The 24133-nt window shown below is 35.9% G+C and overlaps 1 protein-coding gene across 7 annotated transcripts in view; it reads left to right on the top strand.

Annotated features, from left to right (window-relative positions):
• The window catches only part of MINDY3 (MINDY lysine 48 deubiquitinase 3), an 80208-nt gene extending 56532 nt beyond the window's left edge, over positions 1-23676 (top strand). For 6 of the 7 annotated variants that reach the window (XM_045787875.2, XM_045787855.2, XM_045787846.2 and 3 more), the window contains 5 exons: positions 5358-5430; positions 15535-15607; positions 17664-17751; positions 21225-21296; positions 22709-23676. In XM_045787875.2, coding sequence (XP_045643831.1) covers positions 5358-5430; positions 15535-15607; positions 17664-17751; positions 21225-21296; positions 22709-22858 — 456 coding nt within the window. In that variant the 3' untranslated portion in view covers positions 22859-23676. Of the gene's footprint in view, positions 1-5357; positions 5431-15534; positions 15608-17663; positions 17752-17856; positions 17919-21224; positions 21297-22708 lie in introns of all 7 variants that reach the window. The other variant, XR_006777781.2, reaches the window with a different exon arrangement.
• The last annotated feature ends 457 nt before the right edge of the window (positions 23677-24133 follow it).

Consider the following 24133-nt stretch of genomic DNA (forward strand, 5'->3'; position numbering starts at 1 on the left):
AGTGGGCTGTTGTGGGGAGAGCCTGGGGCTTTTGCACATTTGGGGAGAAGTAATGGAAGAGTAAGGAAAAAGTCCAGTGTCCTAGCTACTTTCAGTTGACTTGGCATTACCTGAATTGTTGCTGACATCGGCACTGAAGAATATTACGCACTTGAGAGCATTTGGTACTTGATTTAAAATCTGTTTCATAGTGATTCCCAAAATATTTCCAGAAGTATAGTTAGTGAGTTTGAGTCAATATGAAACATAAAGTGATTTTAAAGCGAAACATTACTTAAAGCTTAAAGGGAAATTATGTACCAGTTAACTTTTTTTCTTTTGAAGGGCTCTTCATGGCACTGTGAAATGTTATCTGTGAGCTAAAATGTAATTTATATATGTGTGATCATTCCTGAAGTTAGGTAAAACTCTCAGAGGTTCTTTGATTACTTAGGAGATTTATCTTGATAATGATGAAAGGTATAATGAACAAACTTTATAAAGACCTTTTTTCAGTAATGACTTACTTATACCTAGCCAACGAACTGAACACAGGCCTGCCTTATATTTCAGTAGGTGTTTAGAAGGATAGCTAATGTTACAACATTTAAAAGGTTTATGGTGAACAGCGAATAATTATAGTAATAGTGCAGACAGAACTACATGAAAAAGAGATACTTGTTTCGTGATTATAGGATATTAGATAGTCCCATTACAGCATGGCTTTCTTTTCTCCCTTCTCTTCTATAGCACTTTGCCAGTTAAGGAAAGTTGGTTGAGGCTAGATAATTTTAAAAGCTATATTGTTTAGCAGTCCCTGTTGGCCAGTAAATTGGCTAAATAGAAATTGTTTGTTCTAACATTCCTCTGATAAAAGCATCCGATTATATTTGACCAAGTAGAGAACTACTTTTAGAGTAGAAATAATTTTGATGATAAATCAGAGTTTAAATAACTAAAACAATATTTTAATATTTAACTATTGGGTTTAGTATCTTTTCCCAGTGGAGGTACCTAAAAGAGTTTCAGAGGCAATACACAGGGAAATGTTGTTCTACTTAATAAAGCTAGTGATGAAGGAAAGAAAATGCTTACAGCTAGCCTTGTTGACTTGGATAACTTGGAATTACGTCATTGGAAACTCTATAACTCAGTGGTTTTCCGGGGGGGAGTTGGTGTATGTTTAGATTTTATTTTAGGAGGTAATTTTCTTAATACTATTCAACATAAGCATATAGTAGCATATTTTTCTCTTTTCTGTTAGATTGTGACTATAAATATACAGCGCAGGTCTTTCTTTACCACTTAACAGGCTTGCCAGCCAGTATTCAAAATGGTATGGGTGTGTGGATAGTTGTATGCAAAAAATTTATTAAATATATAATCTAAAAGCTACTGCTATTTGTAAAGTCCTAGATATGGAAATCTGAAGGGTAAAGTTCTCGCATTCTTCACACCTATACAGCTGTTACATGAGAGTTCTCTTTGACGTCATCCTTTATGTTCAGTGAGAAAAATACAGCAGTTGTATCTCTCACTAAAATATTTTGTCACAAGATTATAAAGGACGCTTTCTCAGTTGAATGAATTCTTTACTTCCCAGTCAAACTTGCTACACAAGTATGAAATATAGTTGGCATTTAATATATTACCAGATTCACCACATCGATCCTTCTGTTAAAGATCTTTAAACTAGGAGCCTTGTTCAGAAGTCTTTAAGTTCAATACATTGGCCAAAATTAGTGTTGGCATTTGTCATTGTAAATCAAATTAGAAAGTTAAAAAGAGTTCAGCATGGAACACTTTAGTGGGAATAGGTGGTTTTATAACTTTTCCAGATTTCATCCGTAAACCTTTAAACATTACATAAATTTAAACAAGTTTTAACAAAAGATCATTTTCTATAATAATCTAAAAAGCATTGTAAACAGGCAAGCCAATAATCAGTTTGGAAGACTGTACTGGCTTTGATTTGTGGATGAAAATTTTTGGAATGTTTTCCTTGGAATGTAATGTTTGTGGGGGGAGCTTTTCCCCCTTTTTTTTTTTTTACACCCTCTAGCATAAAATGAGTAAAATGATTAAAACCAGTTAATTTCTAAGGAGTTTAGCAAATTAGCTATTAGTATATCATTGAGACAAAAGGAGCAAAATAAAATTTTAAAAAAGATCATTGATAAAATTTACTAGTAATGACCATTACAGTTGCTGGGTTCGTTATGTGGAACCTGACCCGTGCCACTAGGTTGTATTTTGGGAGGAGAAAAGGAATTTCTCTTTAGGTAGTTCACATCTGGGTTATTCGCTCACGTCCAGGGTTTTGAGCTACTTGTTTCACACTTCTGAACTTCAACCAGGAAACTGTCTAAATTCCTTTTCTACAGTCCTCCTGTCTGACATCTTTGAAGTAATCTGCTGTCCTCCATTTCCGTGTCTGACCTTGTAGGTTCTCCAGCCCTGGCCTCCTCTAGTGCTCAGGTCCTGCTCCCCCTGGCCCGCGAGCAGCTTGCAGTTGGCAGGCCTGGAGCGTTCGTAGTGTGCTCAGCGTTAGGAGAACTCCATGTGCTCTACTTGGATACATAACCATCATCCTAGCCCCTGATGTTCACAGTCAGATTCATTCTTCCATCAGGGCCCTTCCTTGCTGCTGCTTTTCTCACAGTTCTAGTCCCCCACCCACGGCCCTGCTAATTCCTCCTAGCTAGGACTCCCTACACTCTTTCTCTTTGAGCTGAGAGCCAAAGTATCTTCTTAGTAAAATCTGTTAAGGGACACCTTTGTATTCCCAGATGTGTCAGAAAGAAGGATGTTGAGTAAGTGCCAGTGCACTTGGGGAAATAATACATTCTCTACAGCAAGGGTCAGCAAACTGGCCCATAGGCCAGACGAAGCCACCAGCTAGTTTTGTAAAATATTTACTGGAGCACATCTATGCTCATTTGTGTATGTATTACTGTATTATCTTGCTGCTGAGGTCATATGGCCCTATTTACTGTCTGGCCCATTACAGAATAAGTATGCCAGCCCCTGTTCTAAATGAACATTTGTTAAACCAGAGTACCCTGGGAGTTGTGCCCAAGCTTCAAATGATCTTCTAGATCAGGCCAGCATATAGAGCCAATTCAAATAAGAATAATACATTTTCTAAAGCATAAGTTTTTTGTATGTTCATCACCAGAGGCAAGAGATATGCAGTGAACATTTCATTAAGTCTGTTTTAATTCTTTTCTATGTTAGCGTATTGTATTTTCTATTTATACACTTAGACATAAGGCATCAGGTAGTTCACTTTCAGTTCTTTCACACGCCTGCATTTTCTGACATTTTTATTGCCAGAGAATTCGATGTAAACCTTTTTCTGTGGCTAGGACTAGAATCTTCCCCGTTAGCTCAACAGTAGTAATTCCCAAAATTTCACTATGTAAGAATATTAAAGTAATGCTTCAACTATATTCTCTGCCACCTCTTCCCCTGACAAGATTTTTTTTGACCGAGAAAAGCAGTATTTCCTTTCCCTTTATTTAGATCATATTTATATTTAGAAAATTCAAAGTCCTGTTTTAACACTCGTTTTAAGCTTTTCCTCATCACTTACTAATAACAAAGGTTGAAATGCAACAGATAGTTAATAGAAAGAATGTATCCTCATCTTGGGCCCGAGTAAGTTTGCCTCTTGGGTAAAATCTCATCTGCAGCTCTACCCCCTTCTCCTCATCTAGAATTTCAGAGATGAATCCCAAAATTCCAACAGCCATTCTAAAGGGAAGAATCGAAAAGAAGTGGGAAGGAAACTAAAGCTTACAGTGAACTACATGGAACAACTTTTGTAATTACGGTTTGGAAGTGATAAAGGCAGCTAGGGGATCATAATAATAGCCGCTGTGTCAGTAATTGCTCCCTAAATTGGGGAGCCGACACTGCAATCCTAGTGTCAATACAAAGTTAATTATAGGGCTAAGGCTGTACTGGTGATATATTATAAAAAGGAAAGAATTTTTAAGAACTACTGTTCTAAATAGGCTAAATAAACATAACCCAAGAATCGGGCATTATCAGCCCAAATGACAAGTGCATTCTTCCTTTGACGCAGCAGTCCTGCTCTGGTGCTCTGAAGTACAGAGAAAACCGCACATGTGTGAAATTACATGTTCAGGTTTATTAGGTGCGGCCGTGTTCATCACAGTGAAAGACATAGTCCAAGTATCCAGCAAGGAAGGACTGAATCGTAAAATCAGAAAGGGATTGAAAGTTTGGCCAGATGAAAACATGCCACTTGACATGCAGTTATCTGCAAAGTAATATTGCAAATGCAGGGAAAGGAGACCCTAAAAGTTGCCATCGAGGGATGGTACACGGGAAAGAATTGTACATTCCCAAATTTTACTATGTTATAAAATAGCACTTTTTAACTTTAATGTGTGAAACATGTAAGGGCTTGCATCTGTTGTTTTCCCATTCCCATTTGACTTCTATTCCCATGCAAACTGAAGCACCTTGTCTCATGATAAGAACTACACTAACTGATTCTTCTACTTTGTTCCTTCATCTCTGAGGTAAAGAGGGGGCGGTGATTAGGACAAAAGTTACCTATAAAAATGTATTTCCACAGAGGAACAGCATTTCAAATTGTATTTAACAATTTTATCCTATAGCTTGTTAAAAAGGATTCAAGGTAAAAGGGGGGTAGTTAGAAACTTGTACTCTGATAAGATTTATGTGAGTGAACACAATTTTAGACAAAGGCTCAGACCAACGTTATGAATGGAGGAAAACAACTGGAGCCCAGAGTCTAAATTTCTGTCAGTCAAGTAGAATTTCATAACAGTTTAAATATGTGGAGCAAAGGTTTGTGAAGAGTGTAAGATAACTTTGAATTTTGTGATTATTGATCTGTGGCTAGGTATTGCTATAATAGGCTTACTAAAGTAATAAATACCAAGTGCATTTCCGTGTAATTGTTGGCTATCATATATCTCTAGATTTAATTTTTAAATATTTGAAAACTAGATATATTGTAAGTTATATTTCTTTTTATTTGAACAACGATTAAAGCAAAAGTATAAGTCATTACTTTTTGCAGGTTGCATTTTTGTAGTCATTCTCTATTTAATATTAGACTTCTCGGGTGTTTTTATATAAGGCTTCTGTATCGTGCTCACAGCAGTTGCCTATGGTTGCAGTGGTATTCCCATTTTTCAAATGTACATTTAAGGCCCAGAGAGTTTGTGACTTAGCTAGTCACACACATCTGATAGAAATACCACTCAAAATCTTCTGACTCCAGGTTTCCTAATTTCCTCACCCTAGCCTTGTATTTGTTCTGTTTAAGGCCATGATGTTACTGTGGCTGGTTGATAGCAGGCTTTTTGTCTTTTCAGGATATGGCTTTAGTTGCTCCTGAAGCTCCTTCAGAACAAGCCAGAAGAGTTTTTCAAACCTATGATCCAGAAGGTAAAAGATTTTATTTTATTATCATTGACTTGGTGTTTTATATCTTTATATATTTGAAATGGATACCTGAGTGTTATTCAAAAGCATTTTTGGATTATTGAATGAAATGTAGGTTGCATTTCTTGAAAATTTTAAATTGGAAATGTGAAAATGAGAACAAATAAGGATGCTTCATGATTGTCAAATTCTCACACAGTATATGGTTTGCAGTTTTCTTGGGTTAACAAAGTTTTGATTACTTGCATTTTGACCTCTGATAGTTTGTGTTAAACAGGAAAACACCAGCTTCTGAACAAGCTTTTTGAAGTTATTCCTTTATTCTGTTATTCAAATTAATATTAAATAAGTCTTCCAGAATACTTTTTTAAATATTGAAATATAATTGACAAATATTCTATAAATTTTAGGTATACAAAGTATTGCTTTGATAATTTATGTATTGCAAAATGGTAACTACAGTAGCACTAGCTAACACCTGTCATGTCATATAATTATCATTTTTCTGTGGTGACAATTAAGATCTAGTCTCTTAGCAACTTTGAAGTTTATAGTACAATATTTTATACTATAATCACTGTCTTTAGATTCCACATACAAGTGACATTGTGCAGTATTTCTTTTTATCTATCTGACTTGTTTCACTTAGCATAATGCCCTTGAGGTCCATCCGTGTTTTTTCAGAAGATAGGACTTCTTCGTTATCATGGCTAAGCAATATTCCATTTTGTATATAGATATATAGACCACATCTTCTTCATCCATTTACTCACTGATGAACAGTTAGGTTGTTTTCATATCTTGGCTGTTGTGAATAATGCTGCAGTGACCGGGGTAGCGCAGATTCCTCTTCAAACTATTGATTTCAGTACCTTCAGGTAATACCTTCCAGTAGGATTGCTACATCATATGGTAGTTCTGTTTTCAATTTTTTGAGGAATTTTTTGATATGTTTTCTTTAATAGGTATACCATTTTATATTTTCTCCAACAGTGTATACTGGTGCTCTTTTCCTCCACATACTCATCAACATTTATCTCTTGTCCTTTGGATAAAAGTCATCCTAAGAGGTGGGAGGTGATGCCTCATTGTAGTTTTGATTTGCACTTTCTTGATGATTAGTGATCTTGAATATCTTTTCATATGCCTATTGGCTGTTTGTATGTCGTCTTTAGAAAAATGTCTATTCGGACCCATTGCCCTTTTTTAATTGGATTATTTTCTTTTTTTTGCTATTGAATTCTATGAATTCTTAATGTGTCTGGGGTGTTAACCCCTTATCAGATATAGGGTTTAGGAAGATTTTCTCCTGTTCTGTAGGTTGCCTTTTTAAATCTGTTTCCTTTGCTGTGCAGAGGCTCTTGAACTTAATATGGCCCCACTTGTTTATTTTAGGGGTTTTTTTGTTTGTGCTTTGGTGTCTTATCCACAAAATCATTGCCAAGGCCAATGATGAGGATCTTTTTTCTTATGTTTTCTTAGCGGAGTTTTACAGTTTCAGGTCTTACATTTAAGTCTCTGATCCATTTCAAGTTAATTTTTGTGAGTGGTGTAAGGGGTCCAGTTTCATTCCATTTCATAGCCATCTCATGTGGATATTCAGTTTTTCCAACACCATTTATTGAAGAGACAATCCTTTATCAGTGTGTGTTTGTGGTATCCTTGTCAAAAATTATTTGACCATATATGAATGGGGTTAAAGCTAGGCTCTCTACTCTGCTAAACTGGTCTATGTGCCTGTTTTTATGCCAGAATCATACTCTTTTGAATATTATAGCTGTGTAATATAGGTTGAAAATCAGGTAGTATGACACCTTTGGCTTTATTTCTCCTTCTCAGGATTGCTTTGGCTGTGCAGTCTTCTGTGATTCCAAACAAATTTTTTCTATCTGTGAAAAATTTTAGAATGTTGAAAGGGATTGCACTGAATCTATAGATTGCTTTGGGTGCTATGGACATTTTCACAGTATTCTTCCAATCCAGGTATACAGGATATCTTTCCATTATGTCTCACCTTTGATCTCTCATCAGTGTCTTCGTTTTTTGTTTATAGGTCTTATATCTCCATGGTTTACCTTATTCCTAAATATTTCATTGTTCCAATGCTATTGTAAATGGCATTGCTTTCTTAATTTCTCTTTCCGATAGTCCGTTGGCATATAGAAATGCAACTGGTATCAGTACGTTGATTTTGTATCCTGCATGTATACTGAAAGTATATTACTTCAAACAGTGGTTTAAGGGAGTCTTTAGGGCTTTATGTATAAGATCATGTCATCTGTATAATTGCCTTTTCATTCTTTTTCTTACCCAATTGCTATGGCTAGGACTTTCAGTACACTGTTAACTAGAAACGACAGGCATTCCTGTCTTTTTTTTCTTGATCTTAAAGGACTTTTTTTTCATCACTGAGAATGATATTACCTGTAGCTTTGTCATCTATGCCCTTATTACACTAAGGAACATAACTTCTATAAGACATTTTTTGAGCATTTTTCTATTATGCCAAGTGCTTTTTCTGCATATCGAGATGATCATATTTTATTTCATTTTATTAATGTGACATATACCACATTTATTAATTTCTGTATGCCAAACCATCCTTGAATCCCTGGAATAAATCCCACTTGATCATAGTGTATCCTCTTTTTAATGTGCTATTGGATTTGGTTTACTAATATTTTATTGATAACTTTTGCATCTGCATTCATCAGGGATATTAACCTGTAGTTTTCTTTTCTGGCTTTGGTATCAGGATAATACCGGTCTCATAAAATGGTTGAGAAGTATACCCTCATCTTCAGTTTTTTGGTACAGTTTGAGAGGAACTGGCATTAATTCTTTAAGTGTTTGGTACATTCACCAGTGAAACCATCTGTTCCTGGGCTTTTGTTAAGAGGTTTTGGATTACTTTGTCAGTCTCCTTTTTGTTATTGAGCTGTTCAGATTTCTGTGTCTTCTGATTCAGTCTTGGTAGGTTATATATTTCTAGAAATAAATTCATTTCTTCTAAGTGGTCTAATTTGTTGGTGGATGGTTGTTCATAGTAGTGTCTTCTGATACTTTGTGTTTCTGTGGCATCAGTTGTAATGTTTCCTCTTTCATTTCTGATTTTGAGCCCTCTCTTTTTCTTGGTGCAAATAGCTAGAGGCTTGTCTGGTTTCTCAAAAACAAGCTCTTAGTTTCATCGATCTTTTCTGTTGGTTTTCTGGTCTCTATTTCCATTCTGATTTTTGTTATTTCCTTCTTTCTGCTAACTGTGGACTTTGTTTTTGTTTTCTAGTTTCTTGAAGTGTAATACGAAGTTATTGGAGATATTTCTTAAACTTGTCTTAAAACTGTTTTTGCAGCATCTCAGAGATCTTGATATGTTGTGCTTCCATCTTCATTTGACAATATTTCTTGATTTTCAAGTTTCACTTCTTTGACCCATTGGTTGTTCAGGAGCATGTTGTTGAATCTCCGTATATTTGTGAATTTTCCAGCTTTCCCTGTTACTGATTTCTAGTTTCATACCTTGATGGTCAGAAAAGACACTTGGTATGATCTCAGTCTTACTAAATTTGCTAAGATGTTTTTTGCGATCTATCATGTGATCTATCCTGGATGTACCATGTGCCCTTAAGAAGAATATGCATTCTGCTGCTGTGGAATAGAAAATTCTGTATATGTCTAAAGTGTCATTTAAGTCCATTGATTCCCTACTGATTTTCTGCATCGATCATCTGTCTGTTGTTAAAAGTGGGGTATTGAATTCCTCTATTATTTCATTGCTGTCTAAAATTCACCTCCATTTTATTGTTTAATATAGTGAGGTCTTCCAATATATGGTACATAAAGGTTTACAATTGTTATATCCTCCTGATGAATTGATCCCTTTATCATTATATTATGACCTTCTTTTCTCCTGTTACAGTTTTTGACTTAGTCTACTTTATCTGATATAAGTATAGTTACCCCTGTTCTCTTTGGTTTCCATTTGCTTGGAGAATCTTTTTTTGATTCCTCTGAATGTCCTTCGAGTTTGAGTCTTTTGTAGGCAGCATACAGTTGGGTTTTGGTTTTATATCCATGTAGCCACTCCTAATTGGAGAATTTAAACCAGTTAGAGTAATTATTGATAGGTAAGGACTTACTATTGCCATTTTCTTAATTGCTTTCTGACTACAGTTCTCCAGTTCCTTTTTTCTCTTGCTGTCTTGGTGACTTGATTTTATAGCAGTATGCCTTGATTTTTTTTATCATTTAATACAAGTTTTTGCTCTGATTACTGCGAGGCCTTCATCGTATGTGTCTTATAGCCATCCATTTTAAGCTGATAACACTTCGACTTCATTTACATCAGAAGGTTCTACCCATTTATGTGCCCTAGCCATAATTATTTTTAGCACTTTTGCCTCTTAGAGTTCACAGTGATTTACACAGCATTACAGGATGAGAATGTTTTGTTTGTTCGCTGGGGTATAATCGATATAAAACAGTTTCAGCTGTACAACATAATGACTGTGTGTGTTGTGATCACAGTAAGTCAGGTTAACATCCATCACCGTACATAGATTTTTTTCTTGTGGTGAGAAATTTTAAGGTCTATTCTTTGAGCATCTTTCAAATTTGCAATAGAGCATTGCCTGTAATCACCCTGCTGTACGTTATATCCCTATAAGTTTTTATAACTCGAAGTCTACACATTTGACACCCTTCAACATTTACGTCATCTATCCCCTACCACCGACTGCCCCCAAGCAGTGTGTTCTCTTTATCTGTGAGCCAAGTTTTGTTTTTAGATTCTACACATAACAGAGATCACACAGCATTTGTCTTTCTCTGATCTATTTCACTTAGCATAATACCCTCACCTTCCATCATGTTGTAGATTGCAAGATTTCCTTTTTTATTGATGAGTGATTTTCTATTGTGTGTATATATATATATATATATATATTTTTTTTTTTCCCATTCATCCATTCAGGGACACTTAGGTGGCTTCCATATCTCAGCTGTTATACAATGCTGCAGTGAACATGGAGGTGCACATATCTTTTCGAGTTAGGTTTTTAATTTTTTAAGGAACTTGCATACTCTTTTCCAGAGCAGCTACACCATTTTTTGTTCCTACCAACAGTGCACAAATGTTCCCTTTTCTCTACATCCCTGCCAACCCTTGTTATTTGTCTTTTTGATAATAGCCATTCAACAAGTGTAAGGTAATATCGCATTGTGGTTTTGATTTGCATTTACCTATGACTAGTGACGTTGAGTACCTTTTCATATACCTGTCGGCCATCTGTGTATCTACTTAGAGAAATTTCCATCCAGATCTTCTACCCATATTTTAATCCGATTGTTCGGGTTTTTTGCTGTTGAGTTGTAGGAGTCATTTATTTTGGATATTGACCCCATATCAGATACATCATTTGCAAATATTTTCTCCCATTTGGTAGGTTGCCTTGTCATTTTGTTGCCTTTACTTTTGGTGTTAAATTCAAATAGTCATAGCCAAGACACATCCTAGAGCTTACCACCTATGTTTTCTAATAGGAGTTTTATGTTTTCTGATCTTCAAGTATTAAATGGATTAAATTTTTATGTATGGTATAAGACAGTGGTCCAGTTTTGTTCTTTTGCATGTAGCTCTCCAAATTTCCCATTCACAGAAGAGACTGTCCTTTCCTAGTTCTATATTTGTTAAAAATTAATTAGCCATCTGTGGGTTTACATCTCTGTTCTGTGCCATTATGTGTCTGTTGTTATGCTAATGTCATACCCGTTTGATTACTATAACTTTGTAATGTACTTTGCTATCAGGCAGTGTGATACCTCCAAGATTTCTTTGGGTATTTGGAGTCTTTGTGGTTCCATACAAATTGTAGAATTGTTTATTCTAGTTCTGTGAAATATGCCATTGGTATTTTGATAGGGATTACACTGAATCTGTAGATTGTAATTAACAATATTAATCCTTCCAATCCTTTTTCAATGTGTTAGAGTTTTCAGTTACAGCTCTTTAACTTCCTTATAAAACTTCCTTATTAAATTTATTCCTAATTTATTCTTTATGATGCAATAGTAAATGGGAGTGTTGTCTTAATTTGCCTTTCTGATAGTTCATTATTAATGTATAGAAGTGCAACAGGTTTTTGTATTCTGCAACCTGAATTTGTTAAACCATTTTTTAGTAATGTCATGTTCTCTGCACATAGTGACAGTTTTACTTCATCCTTCCGAGTTTGGATGTTTGTGTTTGTTTTCTTGCCTAATTGCTTGGCTAGGACTTCTAATACTATGTTGAATAAAAATGGTAAGAGGGGACATCTTTGTTCCTTACCTTAGAGAAAAAGGTTTCAGCTTTTCACTGTTGAGTGTGATAGCAGCTGTAGGCTTGTCAAACATGGCCTTTATTATGTCGAGATAGTTCCTTTTATATCTGCTGAGAGTTTGAATCATGAATGGATGTTCAGTTTTGTCAAAGGCTTTTTCTGCATCTATTGAAATAATCGTATGATTTTTTTATCCTTCATTCTGTTAACATGGTATATTATATTGAATTGTGGATGTCAAACCATCCTTGCATCCCTGGAATAAATCCCACTTGATCATGGTATATGGTACTTTTGTTGAACTTGATTTGCTAATACTTTGTTGAAGATTTTGCATCTGTGTTTATCAGGGATATTGGCCTACAATTTTCCTTTCTTTTGCTATTTTTGTCTAGTTTGGGTATCAGGATAATGATATGAGTTTCGGAATATTCCTGCCTCTTCTATTTTTGGAAGAGCTTGAGAAGAATTGGTATGTATTCTTTTAACATATTTAGAATTCACCAATGAAGCGAGCAGGTGCTGGACTTCAGTTTGTTGACAGGTTTTTTGATTACTGATTCAATTTCCTTACAATTGGTCTGTTGTAGGTTTCTGGGAATTTATCCATTTCTTCTTGTTTAGTTGTCCCCTTATTTGTTTATAATTGTTAATAGTCCCCTCTGATTGTATTTTCTTTGATCATGGTATCAGGTGTCATGTCTTTGATTCTGATTTTATTTTCTTGGTGCATCTGGTTAAAGGTTTCTCAACTCTCTTTTCAAAAAACCATCTCCTAGTTTTATTGATCTTTTTCTATTTAGTCTCTGTTTCCACTCTGATTCTTGTTCTTTTTTTCCCTTGCATTAATTTGGGACTTCACTATTTTCTTTCTAGTTCCTTGAGGTGTCTGACATAAACAGTCTTCTGTTACACTTCCAGTAGAGGATTTTGAGTTTGTGTGGTCACCTTTACCAGTGAATTTTATACTTACGTTTTCATGTTACTAATTTAGTGTCCTTTCATTTCCACTTTAAAAACCCTAGTATTTCTTATTTCTTATAGGATAAGCACATGGTGAGAAGTTCCCTTACCTTTTGTCTGTCTGGAAATGTGTTTACCCAGCCAAAATATCATTCAGAACAGAAGGACAGATAAAGTGTTCTTTGTTGACAGGTTTTATTCAAAAGCATTTTTGGATTATTGAATGAAATGTAGCTTGCATTTCTTGAAAATTTTAAATTGGAAATGTGAAAATGAGAACAAATAAGGATGCTTCATGATGCTACCATCTTCCCGCCCCCCATCTCCTCACAGTTGTCTCCTGCCTTCTCTGTTAATTCCTGGAATTTGCTTTCCTCCTGCAGCACAGTTTAGTGACAAGACTTGCCAGGCTCTGTCCCTTTTATTCCCTTGTCTTTCAGAACAGAAATCGGGATTCGGCGCAAATGGTCAGCTTATCGGGAAATGACTCACTTAACTGTAACTGTCCTTCATCAGTGCTTTTTTTACATTGAGTTACTCCTCCTCTCAGCCACTTGACACTTTTTACAGTCTGTTGAGTTGAAGCTTCTTATTTTTAAACACACAGCTTTTCCCCTTTTTAAAACACAATTTAACTGTATTAGAATACTTAGATGGTAACTGCTTAAGATCACAACTGGTACACTCTCTTGTCCTCTCCCCACCTCCTGTTCCTCATTCTTCTGAGCTTTAAAGCCTCTGGAATTCCATTTTATGTTCATCAAGTTACCGATGCATTCAAGCTCTAGAGTGCTTCTTAGGCCTAATGACTGGTCAGCAAATGGTCCTCACTGGTATTTCCTCTGCTGTTAGTACGAAGGGCTTGTCATTGCGTCTCTACTTCCATCGTCTCTCAGGAATTCGTTGCCTAAATACTAGATGTCCTAAGCTTCATCTGCTTTCAGACTTAAGGATTTCATTTTCTAAAGAATTTGTCTGATACTTTGTCTGATTTTGGTATGAATTCAAGAATAAAGTAACATCAAAATAAAAAAGTTTTAACAAGGTAAGCATTTTTCCAAATCGCCTCTTCTAATCAGGGGTATAGTGAAAGTCTTTGGTATATTATGAAACTTGCATTACAGGCTAGCTTTAAAATACTGTCTGCACTAAATGTAGAATCACTGGGTTGGTAGTTGCTATTGTTCTCCAGAATGTTTGTGCTTAAGATACTCAGAAGTATCTTAAAATATGACGGAATATTTATGCTTGAGGTTAATCGTGTTTGAGTGAAGAAGGTTGTTTGTTTTCCTAGTTGTTTGCCTACTTTATAGGGCCAGTGAGTGCCTTCTGGGGGGGGAAGCCGAGTGTCCGTGTAAAGAAGAGGTCAGACTGCCCACCATTCAGGGTTCAGCCCGGAAACCAAGGAAACCTATGCAGAGAATTATTCCTGTCAACTAGTGGCCAGATAAAGCCTGTTGTACATTTTGAATGCTGAGGCTTTTGTGGCTTAGCTAAACAAATGAGTTTTCTGAGTTTTCTACCTTTTAAACTGATCAAATTTTTTACAAAGCTTGAATATTTTTCTTGTGTACCTTCAAACAAGTTCTTTACTCTCTATGCCTCAAATTACTGGTAAATCGAACATTTGGAATGAAACCTTCACTTTTAACAAGTATACAGTTTTAATTATCCTAAATGAGGGGGGGTGCTGGGTGGCTCAGTCGATTAAGCATCTGCCTTTGGCTCAAGTCAGGATCCCGGGGTCCTAGGATTAAGCCCCACATCGGGGCGCCTGCTTGTCCCTCTCCCTCTGCCCCTGCTTGTGCGCTCTGTCAAATAAATGATACTTTGCCTTTTAGTCAAAGCCAGTTTTTCTTCAAATGGCTAAGCCTCTGTTTTGGAGGTTTAAGATTGTAAAGTCTTCACTTCTTTCCTTCCTTTCTGATAGAGTACATGCCACGTCCTGAAAGAACCACTACATTTTATTCTGTGGTACGATTATAGAAGCGGGCCTTTTGTACATCTCGTTCTCCATGACAAGACTTTGTTTTTAAGTTTTCTAATTCCTGAAAAGGATTTTGTGTGGAAAGTTGAAACAGTCTCCAGGAATGAGTACAGGGGTAGAGAAACTCAGGCATTGCACATTTAAGGGAATGAACTTGCTCGTTAAAACTGTGATTTCAAATGGCCCTACACGCCTTCTCTGTGTGTCATGTCCTATTGCATCATCCAAGTTTTGGGCCTTTCCCAATGCTACTTCCTCAGCAAGCGCAAGGAAAGGAATATTTTCCACAAACTAAACTAGTCTTCATCAACCATTTGATTCTGTTCTGAATTTCAACTTTTGAATTTTTCCCATTAAATCTGTGGCTTTTATTTAAATGAAGTCTGTTACAGGGATAGCTCTTGGTCTTATATTGTCAGATATCTAAATAACAGCATATCATTAACATTCTTTCAAAAAGAATGGCATTATAACTGACATTGTAACTAAAGGAATTTGTTGGTAAAGACTTACTTTAAGACTTACTTTAATTGAATTTCTTAAAGGGAATTTAAAGGTTCACATTGTTATTCAAAGACATACCTCATTACTAAACAATTACAGTAACCTTAAAGAGAAACACTTTAATGGTTGAAATTTATAAGCCTCTTTGTTTCCTTGGAATTCTCAGGTAGAAGTGATGTGGAATTTTTTTATTAGAAAAATAAATCATTGCCTCTGTGCCCAAGAAAACTCGAGAGTATCTAATGTTAGGCACAGGTGCCTCTCAAGTGATTTTTCTCATAGCATTTCTTGAAACAAACTCTTATTCAAGATGCTAATGCTATTTTTTTCCCCCAGATAATGGATTCATACCTGATTCACTTCTAGAAGATGTGATGAAAGCACTGGACCTTGTTTCAGATCCTGAATAGTAAGCTAAATAGGAGGTGTTATTTAACTGACTCAAAAAGATTCCCATTACATTTAAAACGTAACACACATTTTTGCCTTTCTTAAAAATCTACCTGCATATAGGAAGCTTAGTTCTTTATATAAAGCGAAGATTTAGGAAGAAATCAAACTAATCAGTATTTGTAGCAGAGACTCAAAATGACCTTTTCCCCACTACAAAACCTTTTCCATTTTTTAAAATGTTGTGCATATCTGAAAGTGATGACAGTTAATGTCCGTATTGCCAGTCGCCCCGCTTAAAGGACATTCTATATCATCAAACTGATCTAAAACCTTTATAAGCAACCCCAGTATGTTACAGAATATAGTTTTCAGTATTGCCAAATGTTAATGTCATGTCTTTTTCATTCTTTTATAACTTCTTTCACAAACTTGCGCTTTTTGTTATCCGTGAGAATATCTCTCGTTAAGGGGATAGATACATCTATTACTCAAATATGAAAATATAAAGACCTATCATCTATACTAATTTTTCCTTCTTCACAGTTTTTTATTTTCAGTCTGAAAGTTACCTGACGATGAACAAATTAGAGCTTACAAAACATCAAAGGAAAAGATTCAGCGAAAGCATCATCAAACATTAGTATACACAGTTTTTAGAACGTGAATAGCTTGGTGTATTTTCTTTGACAGTATGAAACACGTCAACATTTTCAAATTGCTCACATCTGAATTAATTTGTCTCTTACTACGTAGAGGTGTGATATTATTCATTCTTAATAGACATAATTGTGTCCAACCTAAAGAGGAGGAAGTTTAGAGAATTGAACTTGTCCAATAAATGGTATAATCGTAAATCATATTTCTTCTAAATGGATTTCCAGGTAGAAACCACATCACTGTAATTTGCACAAGAGAATTGAACTCAAGCAGTTTTGGTTACTGAGAAGAGGAAAAGAAAGAAAAAAAAATTTTTTTTTCAAATCTTACATATGTGGCTCTATCTCATCTACATAATTTTCCATCAGAATACATAACATACCCTGAATTACCCAGTTAGTACACTTGAGTTAGATTGTTTTTCTAGATGTAGGTGACAGATCAGACTGAGTTCTTCCTACTGTATTTTGGTCTACTCACATTTATAATATATGATGGCCTGTAAACAGCGCGTAGCAGTAGGATTGATGAGTTAAATACATTAAATATGACCTTGCCTTCCTTTGTTTCATGTCCTAACCTGCTGCCCTTTCTCAGCCCCACTCAACGTCATATCCTTTGTGTTGTATAACAAGGTATATTTAATCTGGCGTGTAGGATTTGGGAGATGACGTGGAAAATGGAAATTTTCTGCAAAGACCATTTTCATTTTAACAGCTTTGCCCTCCTAGTCACACGTAACCCCTTTCACCAGCCTTGGCTCCGCCCCCATGGCCAGGCCTGAGCAAAGCGCAGTTCACGGGAGCCTGCTCCTAAAACTCCGTAGTCCGTGCCACTCAGTCAGTCAGTCACTACACCTCAGCCCTCTCGCCCTCTTCACCCTTGACCCTTCCCTCTTTACCCTTTACGTTACATTGTCTAAGAATTTTAAGCTTCCTTCACATTTGGTTCTTGAAAGTCAGCTTTTGGGAGATGTTTTTGACTATCTGATGTGCCTTTTTCTTTTTCTCTTTGAGCTTCAACATTTTTTTCAGTTAAATGCCTCATATGATTGTTAAATTCAGGCATACCTATGAAGCAAAGAGAATTGACTTTGGGAGGTCATAAGCTTGTGTTTACAATCCAAGCTTTTTAAATTACTTTACCTAATAAGGGACAATATTCCAAAGTCGTCATCATCATTTAAATTCTAAATAGTAACAAAGTACTCTGGTTTAAAAATAACCAAAAGTTTTGGCAAATTAGAGGTCGTTCCTGTGTATTTGTCATTAAGGGTCTAAAAAGAACAGCTCTTAAGATTTTTGGCAGTCTGATGTGTTATAGTACTAGTAATTTAATCTTTATGAAATAAGGAACATAAGCTTTTTCTCCTTTGGTATCCACTGTTTTTCTTTTTTTTCCCCCCCTCCCCATAGTATAAATCTCATGAAGAATAAATTAGATCCAGAAGGATTAGGAATCATATTATTGGGTCCATTCCTTCAAGAATTTTTTCCTGATCAGGTAACATAGTTGAAGAAATACTTAATGTTTTGTTCTTTTGGGATGAGCATTTTGTGATTGTTTCAGCATTTCTTTTCTACTCCTGTAAAATGGTCTAACATGCAGATAGAAGACGAAGAAAGCACTGGTATGATGTAAATACTTTCCCGTACGGAGAGCATAGAAGGGTATGTGTGTCCCAGTACAGTAATGTAAAATTTCTGGGGAGGGGTAGTGGAAGAGCGTACACACGCCAGTATACACGCACCACGGTGCTGGTTTTCTAAAGGAAGGATGACGTTAAGACGTGTGAAGTTAAAGAGAATGATCCTCTTTGTCCACATGCACCCTGTTTTCCTTCTCTCAGGTCACTGTTATTCGTATGTATCTTTTGGGTACTTTCTACATAGAGAAGGTAAAGGAGTCCCGTAGGTAGTGGAAATGACGAAGTTCCAAGAGAATTTTAGTTGAGTAAAAGAAGAAGAACCTTTGAGTGGAGCTGTGCTAGTTCATGTTAGGACATGTCTTCCACTGGGCTTCGATAGGAGCTAGTCTCGATACTCCAGAGTTACGACTACATCATTGACGAAGCCAGTGTTGTACCCTATGCCTGTCTTGTCTTCAGGTTTCCTATCCCAGTGAAGGATTTTACTGACAAACCAGCTGCTAAATTTAGGCCAGGTATACTGAGATCATTTCATCAGAAACCATCGTGGTTTAAGTTAAAGATCAATAGAAATGCCAATTTCTATTTCACCTCTCTTATAAAGGAGATATAGTGCCAAGCTTAAAATGATGGAGGGAAAATGTCAATTACATCTTAACAGAGTAGACATTATTACGGATATTCGATCTTGGTAATTAAAAGAGAACCCATATTTTCTAAATCTGGATCTGTTATGGTTAATGTGAGTAAAGAAAGTGAGGTGAAATTTAAAAAGTAACTATATATCACAGGACAGCTAGACTTTAAATTTTGGTAAATCCTTCATGAAAAAAATACTTGTTCTGACATGATTATGATTATAATGACTACTGGATTGTGATGTTCTCTATTTGAAAAAATCCTAGTATAGTTGGAGTGTGAACAAAGTTCTTTTTTTGGAATAGTGTGTTTTAGATAGCTTAATAAATGTTTAGTAAATTATAGCATTAACTTTATAGCATTAAATTAAGAATTATTACACTAAATTTGGGGGCAGATTTTGAAAAGTGCTTGGGAAATATAAAGAGTAGGATGGTTCCCCATTCTTTTGGAAATCTACACCTCAGATGTAATTCATTACGATAGTACTTGTAAATATTCTAAGAACTTACTAAAGAAATTAAATTTTTAAATTTTAGTATTCCTTGAGGTAATTAAAGAGAATTTTAGCCCCCTGGTCTTTGCAAGTGTTATCTCCAAAATCTTATTAGAAATGCAAGTTCTCAGGTCCCTCCTCCAGGGGAGTCTCGTGGTGCCAGAGTCTGAGACCTGCTGCTTCAGAGGAAGACTTCTCACATTCTTCTGCCCACAGCCCACACCACTGCGGTCCTCTTTATACTGCTTTGTACCTGACCAATTTTGTGAAACTCAGTAACACTTAATCAAGTGAAGTTGCAAAGCTGGGGTCAGAAGGACAGCCAAGAAAATATTTATCTAACTCCAGTCATCTCTACAAATGCTTAGAGTAGGTGCTAGGGAAGAGCAGTTTCTTTGCCTGAAACAGAGGCAGATCGGAGAGGGAGGCTGCGGAGGAAGAGGGGGAAGCATTTCAAGGCAACTTGTTTACAATAAGAATAGCAGAAGCAACTACCATTTTTTTAAGCTCATAACTCTGCCCGGGGTACTGGGTGCCTTATAAATTAGGTACTGTTTTCCCTCCATTTTGGCAATGAGGAAATGGAGGATTGGGGAAGGTAAGAAAATCACTTGAGGTCGTACAGCTAGACAGCGGCTAATTCAGCCATCCAGGGTAGGTCCTTCGCCACTGTGTTGGTTACCGTCTGTTGATATTTTAGCATTTTCTGCCAGTTGTTAATGAGTGGAGCTAAAGAATATAAATTGTGTATCTATTCCAGTAAAATATTTACTTTCTAAGTTCAAGTAGACTAACTCTGAAAATAAATGGTGAAATTACCAGTTCCATCGACTCAAGTATACAATTAAGAAAATGATCAAGTTATTGATTTTACTACTTTCTATAAAGCATTTTGAGTAGGATACAAAGAATTATAAGCTTAGATTTTTTTAAGATTTTGAGAGAGCATGGCAGGGGGAAGGATAGAGGGAGAAGCAGACTCCCCGCTGAGCCAGGAGCCCGACGCGGACACGGGGCTCCATCCCAGGACCCCGGGACCTGACCTGAAAGCAGACACTTAACTGACTGAGCCACTCAGGCACCCCGATTTATTGATTTTCAAGGAGTTTAAAAAAAAATGAATAAAGAGCCAAAACGTCTTTCCATCGGAAAAGGATATGTTTGTCTAAACAGAAAATTCAGACAACTGAGTAGTTGGAGAAATGGCAGAAAAGGTAGATTAGGTCCTGTAATTTAGGATTCTTGGTTGCCAATCACGGCCTGAATTGACTGAAGTGGAAGGGAAGGGTAAGAATTGCGAGGAGTAGCTTACAGGCATTCAAGAACGGAAGCAGGGAAGACTGAGGTCGTCTGTCCCTCTCTCCCAGAAGCCACTGTTGCCAGCAGCTTTCTTCTCTTAGTTCCAAAAATGGAACAAATTGTAAGGCGGACGGGGACCAGCTTTTGTCCCACGCTCATCCTTGCATCAATCAGATAAGGCAAGGAAAACAAAGCCGTAGGCCCTGAGGGAAATCACTGGAGCCCGGTACCTTAGGTGGGGCCAAACCATTAATGGCCTCGAATACTAGGTTACGAAAATGGAACCTGATTTTTAGCTGAGGTTAAGGCAGTAGGGATAACATGATCAGGTTTCCTGCAAGTTTAGTAAAATAGGAATTTATAGGATTTCCTTTATTGGATATTAAAGGCTCTAAGCAGTATAATTTTGCATTTTCATTTCCCACAAGGCTCTTTTCACTGTTTAAAAGTTGACAATATTTACATGGGGGAGGGTGAGTGGAAATCCCTAATTCAACATTGTAAGCCAAATGGAAAATACTGGTACATAGGTGGTGTTTGCAAGCTGCCGAAAAGTGACATTACTGCTCTTGAGAGAAACAAATTATTTACAACGAGGAAAAGAAAGAGATAAGATTCTAGGAAATATTTTTGTGTTTTCGCACCCTGGCCTTTAAAAAAAATAAACCAGTGCAGAAGAGCTAATAATAAAAATCAATACTTCCCCACTTTCCAGCCTCTTCCCCAGAAATAACTATTTGTTTTCTAGTAGATAAAGTCTTAAGTTTCTTGCTTTAGCAAATGATTCCCCAACCAAAGGTACAGTTTTAAGAAACTTGCATTTTCCTTTCAAGTGCTAATTAGAAATTACCTAATATAAAAGTATAAGTTTTAATAGTCTTCCATTTATAATAGGGCTCCAGTGGTCCAGAGTCTTTTACTGTCTATCACTACAATGGATTGAAGCAGTCAAATTATAATGAGAAGGTATGATCATTCAGAGTAATTTGTCTTCACCTGAGTTGGTAAATATGAGTTATTAACTAGGTTTGATTCCCATAAAATTCTGTTGTCTGTACTATTACAGCGTATTTTAGAACTGGTTATATTTTGATCAGTATATGTTAGTCATTGAGATCTTCATTGGAGTTTTGGAACTATAGTTTCACTGTGACAGAATAAGTACATCTACATACATTTTGTTACTCTTGGCTATACAGATATCACTAAATCAAGTTCTTCCCATAAAATAGGTCCTGTTTTATCTGATAACTGTAATAAGGTAAATTCTTTGTGGACAATTTTTCAGAAAAGGAAGTTGTACTGTGAGGAGTTGAAAAATGTGAGTTGTTGTTTATTGTATCAAATTTATTTCATCACAACTAGAAAGTAATATACTCATGAAAATAAAGATGCAGATGTGTTTTTATGGAAACTCCCAGTTAAAGCTAATAAAGTTGTTTCTTTCGGCTCCTTAGATAGTTTATATTGGAAGAACATAATTACAATCATGTGTACCAAACACTGAATATATAAAAATATATGTACTTTGGAAGAAGGCAGTCTGTATCTGTTCCTTTTAAATTATACATTTGGAATTTCTCTTCCTACAAAAAGAAATTAATGACAGACTCATTTAATGTACACAGTGAGCCCTTATAATGAGTTAGGGTATATTATCTCATAGACCGTTCTAAGAGTTTACTGCAAATTAAATCAGAATAAAACTTGTTTCCGATATCCACTGGCCCATGTATAGTTTATATGATCATCGCCACTGTATGTAACTACCTGGCTAGTTTTATCAGCCAAACTTTTTTTGATTTTTGTTTCTGTCCCGACACCCTTCTTAATTTTTTCTCCATGGTTTTTCACACAGTACAGAGTATACTCATGAATAGCATTTCATAATTACAATAGCAGATTTCATTGATAAACATCCAAAGAAAATAAAGTCCTCCTCTGAATATACAGCTCTATTTCTGTTACAGCTTCTCATGAGACAGCATGACCATTCCATTGCCTCCATATTAAAGCAGTAAGAACTATATGTTATATAAATAAACATTTCTTCCAATTGGTATATGTTAATTAAAGGATGCTTTTTCCTTTATCAGAAACAACCTACATGTATTTTAGGATTCACGTGTTTTTTAAATCATGATCTTAAAATCACCTGCCAAGCTATCAGTTAAAATGTGTATCACCATCTTGTTTCCAAATATATTTTCACACCAGTGAGCAGATATTCTTGCTCATAATATCGATCAAAATAAAATTAAAGTTCCATATGAAACAGTATGCAGTGCCTTGTTTGCTAGCCCATGCAAAGTTTTGTATCCTTCATAAGAATTTGCTAAGAATATTGGTTGACCTTTGTGGCTTTCTTTGTTCAACAGGTAATGTATGTTGAAGGGACCGCAGTTGTTATGGGTTTTGAAGATCCCATGCTACAAACAGATGACACTCCTATTAAACGCTGTCTCCAAACCAAATGGCCATACATTGAATTACTGTGGACCACAGATCGCTCTCCTTCACTAAACTAATTTGCCTATTTATAAGGAAGATTGTAATAGCAGATGTTGAAAGAGGGATGCAGGACTGGCAGTTGGCTACATTAAGCTGTACACTGGTATCACTGAATAACTGTAAATAACTATTAAAAACACATTTTCCGTGTTTAAGATATGGTTAAATTATTTGTTTTAAAGCTTTATGTTAAAGGTTGCCCTATTTTAACTCTTTATGTGAAATTTACTAGCAAAATTAAGCTTTAATCAGAGTTCATCACTTTTACAGTCAGATAATTGGTCATTTATCGAATTATAAACATCCTAATACTATACAGCATTTGTATATTGAGTATCAAAGTTACTATTTATAAACTGTGGGTTTTTATTTCATTCAGACGTATTTTATGGTTTCAATAATTCTGGCTTGCAGTCTGTCAGCCTCCACATTGAAATGCACAAGAGTTAAATCTTTGTTATTTCTTCTCTAAAATCTGGTTTCCATTAGGAATACTGATAAAGTATCAGCCTGAATTCTTTGCCAATTGGCTTAACTCTGGCATGTTTATAAAAAGTAGAAACTATAAGGGAACATTACCATTTATTCACTGATATATAGAGGATGTATTTCCAAAAAAATGATAGGTAAGAGAATCTGTTTGATAGTCTTAACACTGTTAACTTACTGTATTGCCAAATACACTTTTCCAAATTTGTCCCAGCAGCCCTGTAAGCCAGCTTTCTTGTATATTTATGTGATAAATGCATGAGAACATCTGTTATTACATTAGTATATTACATTATTTATTATGATCCTGGTGGACGGTCTAAATAAACATTTTTCTTTAACTGTAGCTTGGCATTTTTTACATTAGTGGTGACTCAAAAGAAACTAAAACGGTGTTTCTGCCCAGCAGTCCTGAGAGTACCTCATAGAACAAATGCCTAATGGACTTCTACAGCACTTGGAAAAGGAGCCCAAACCATATGCTGACCTAAGAGATCTATAATTTACATGGACAGTCAGGAGCACTAGAACGTGAGTAGGCAGAGTTACAGAAGGCCCATCCTGTTTATTTTAGAGAGAGATTTTACTCTATTTCAATAGGTTTGTTGCCCAGCAGTTTGAAATGTGAATAGCCAGAAATACTTTACAAACGCTTCTCAAATGAAGGAAAGAAAGTATCTTCTTAGGAATTTAAGAACTGAATTTTAAGGGTACCTGTGTGACTCAGTTAAGTGGCTGCCTTCAGCTGAGGTCATGATCTCAGGGTCCTGGAATCGAGCCCCATGTTGGGCTCTCTACTCACT

This window comes from Ursus americanus, chromosome 31, assembly GCF_024610735.1.
Source record: "Ursus americanus isolate L20-20 chromosome 31, mUrsAme1.1.p, whole genome shotgun sequence".
NCBI lineage: Eukaryota > Metazoa > Chordata > Mammalia > Carnivora > Ursidae > Ursus > Ursus americanus.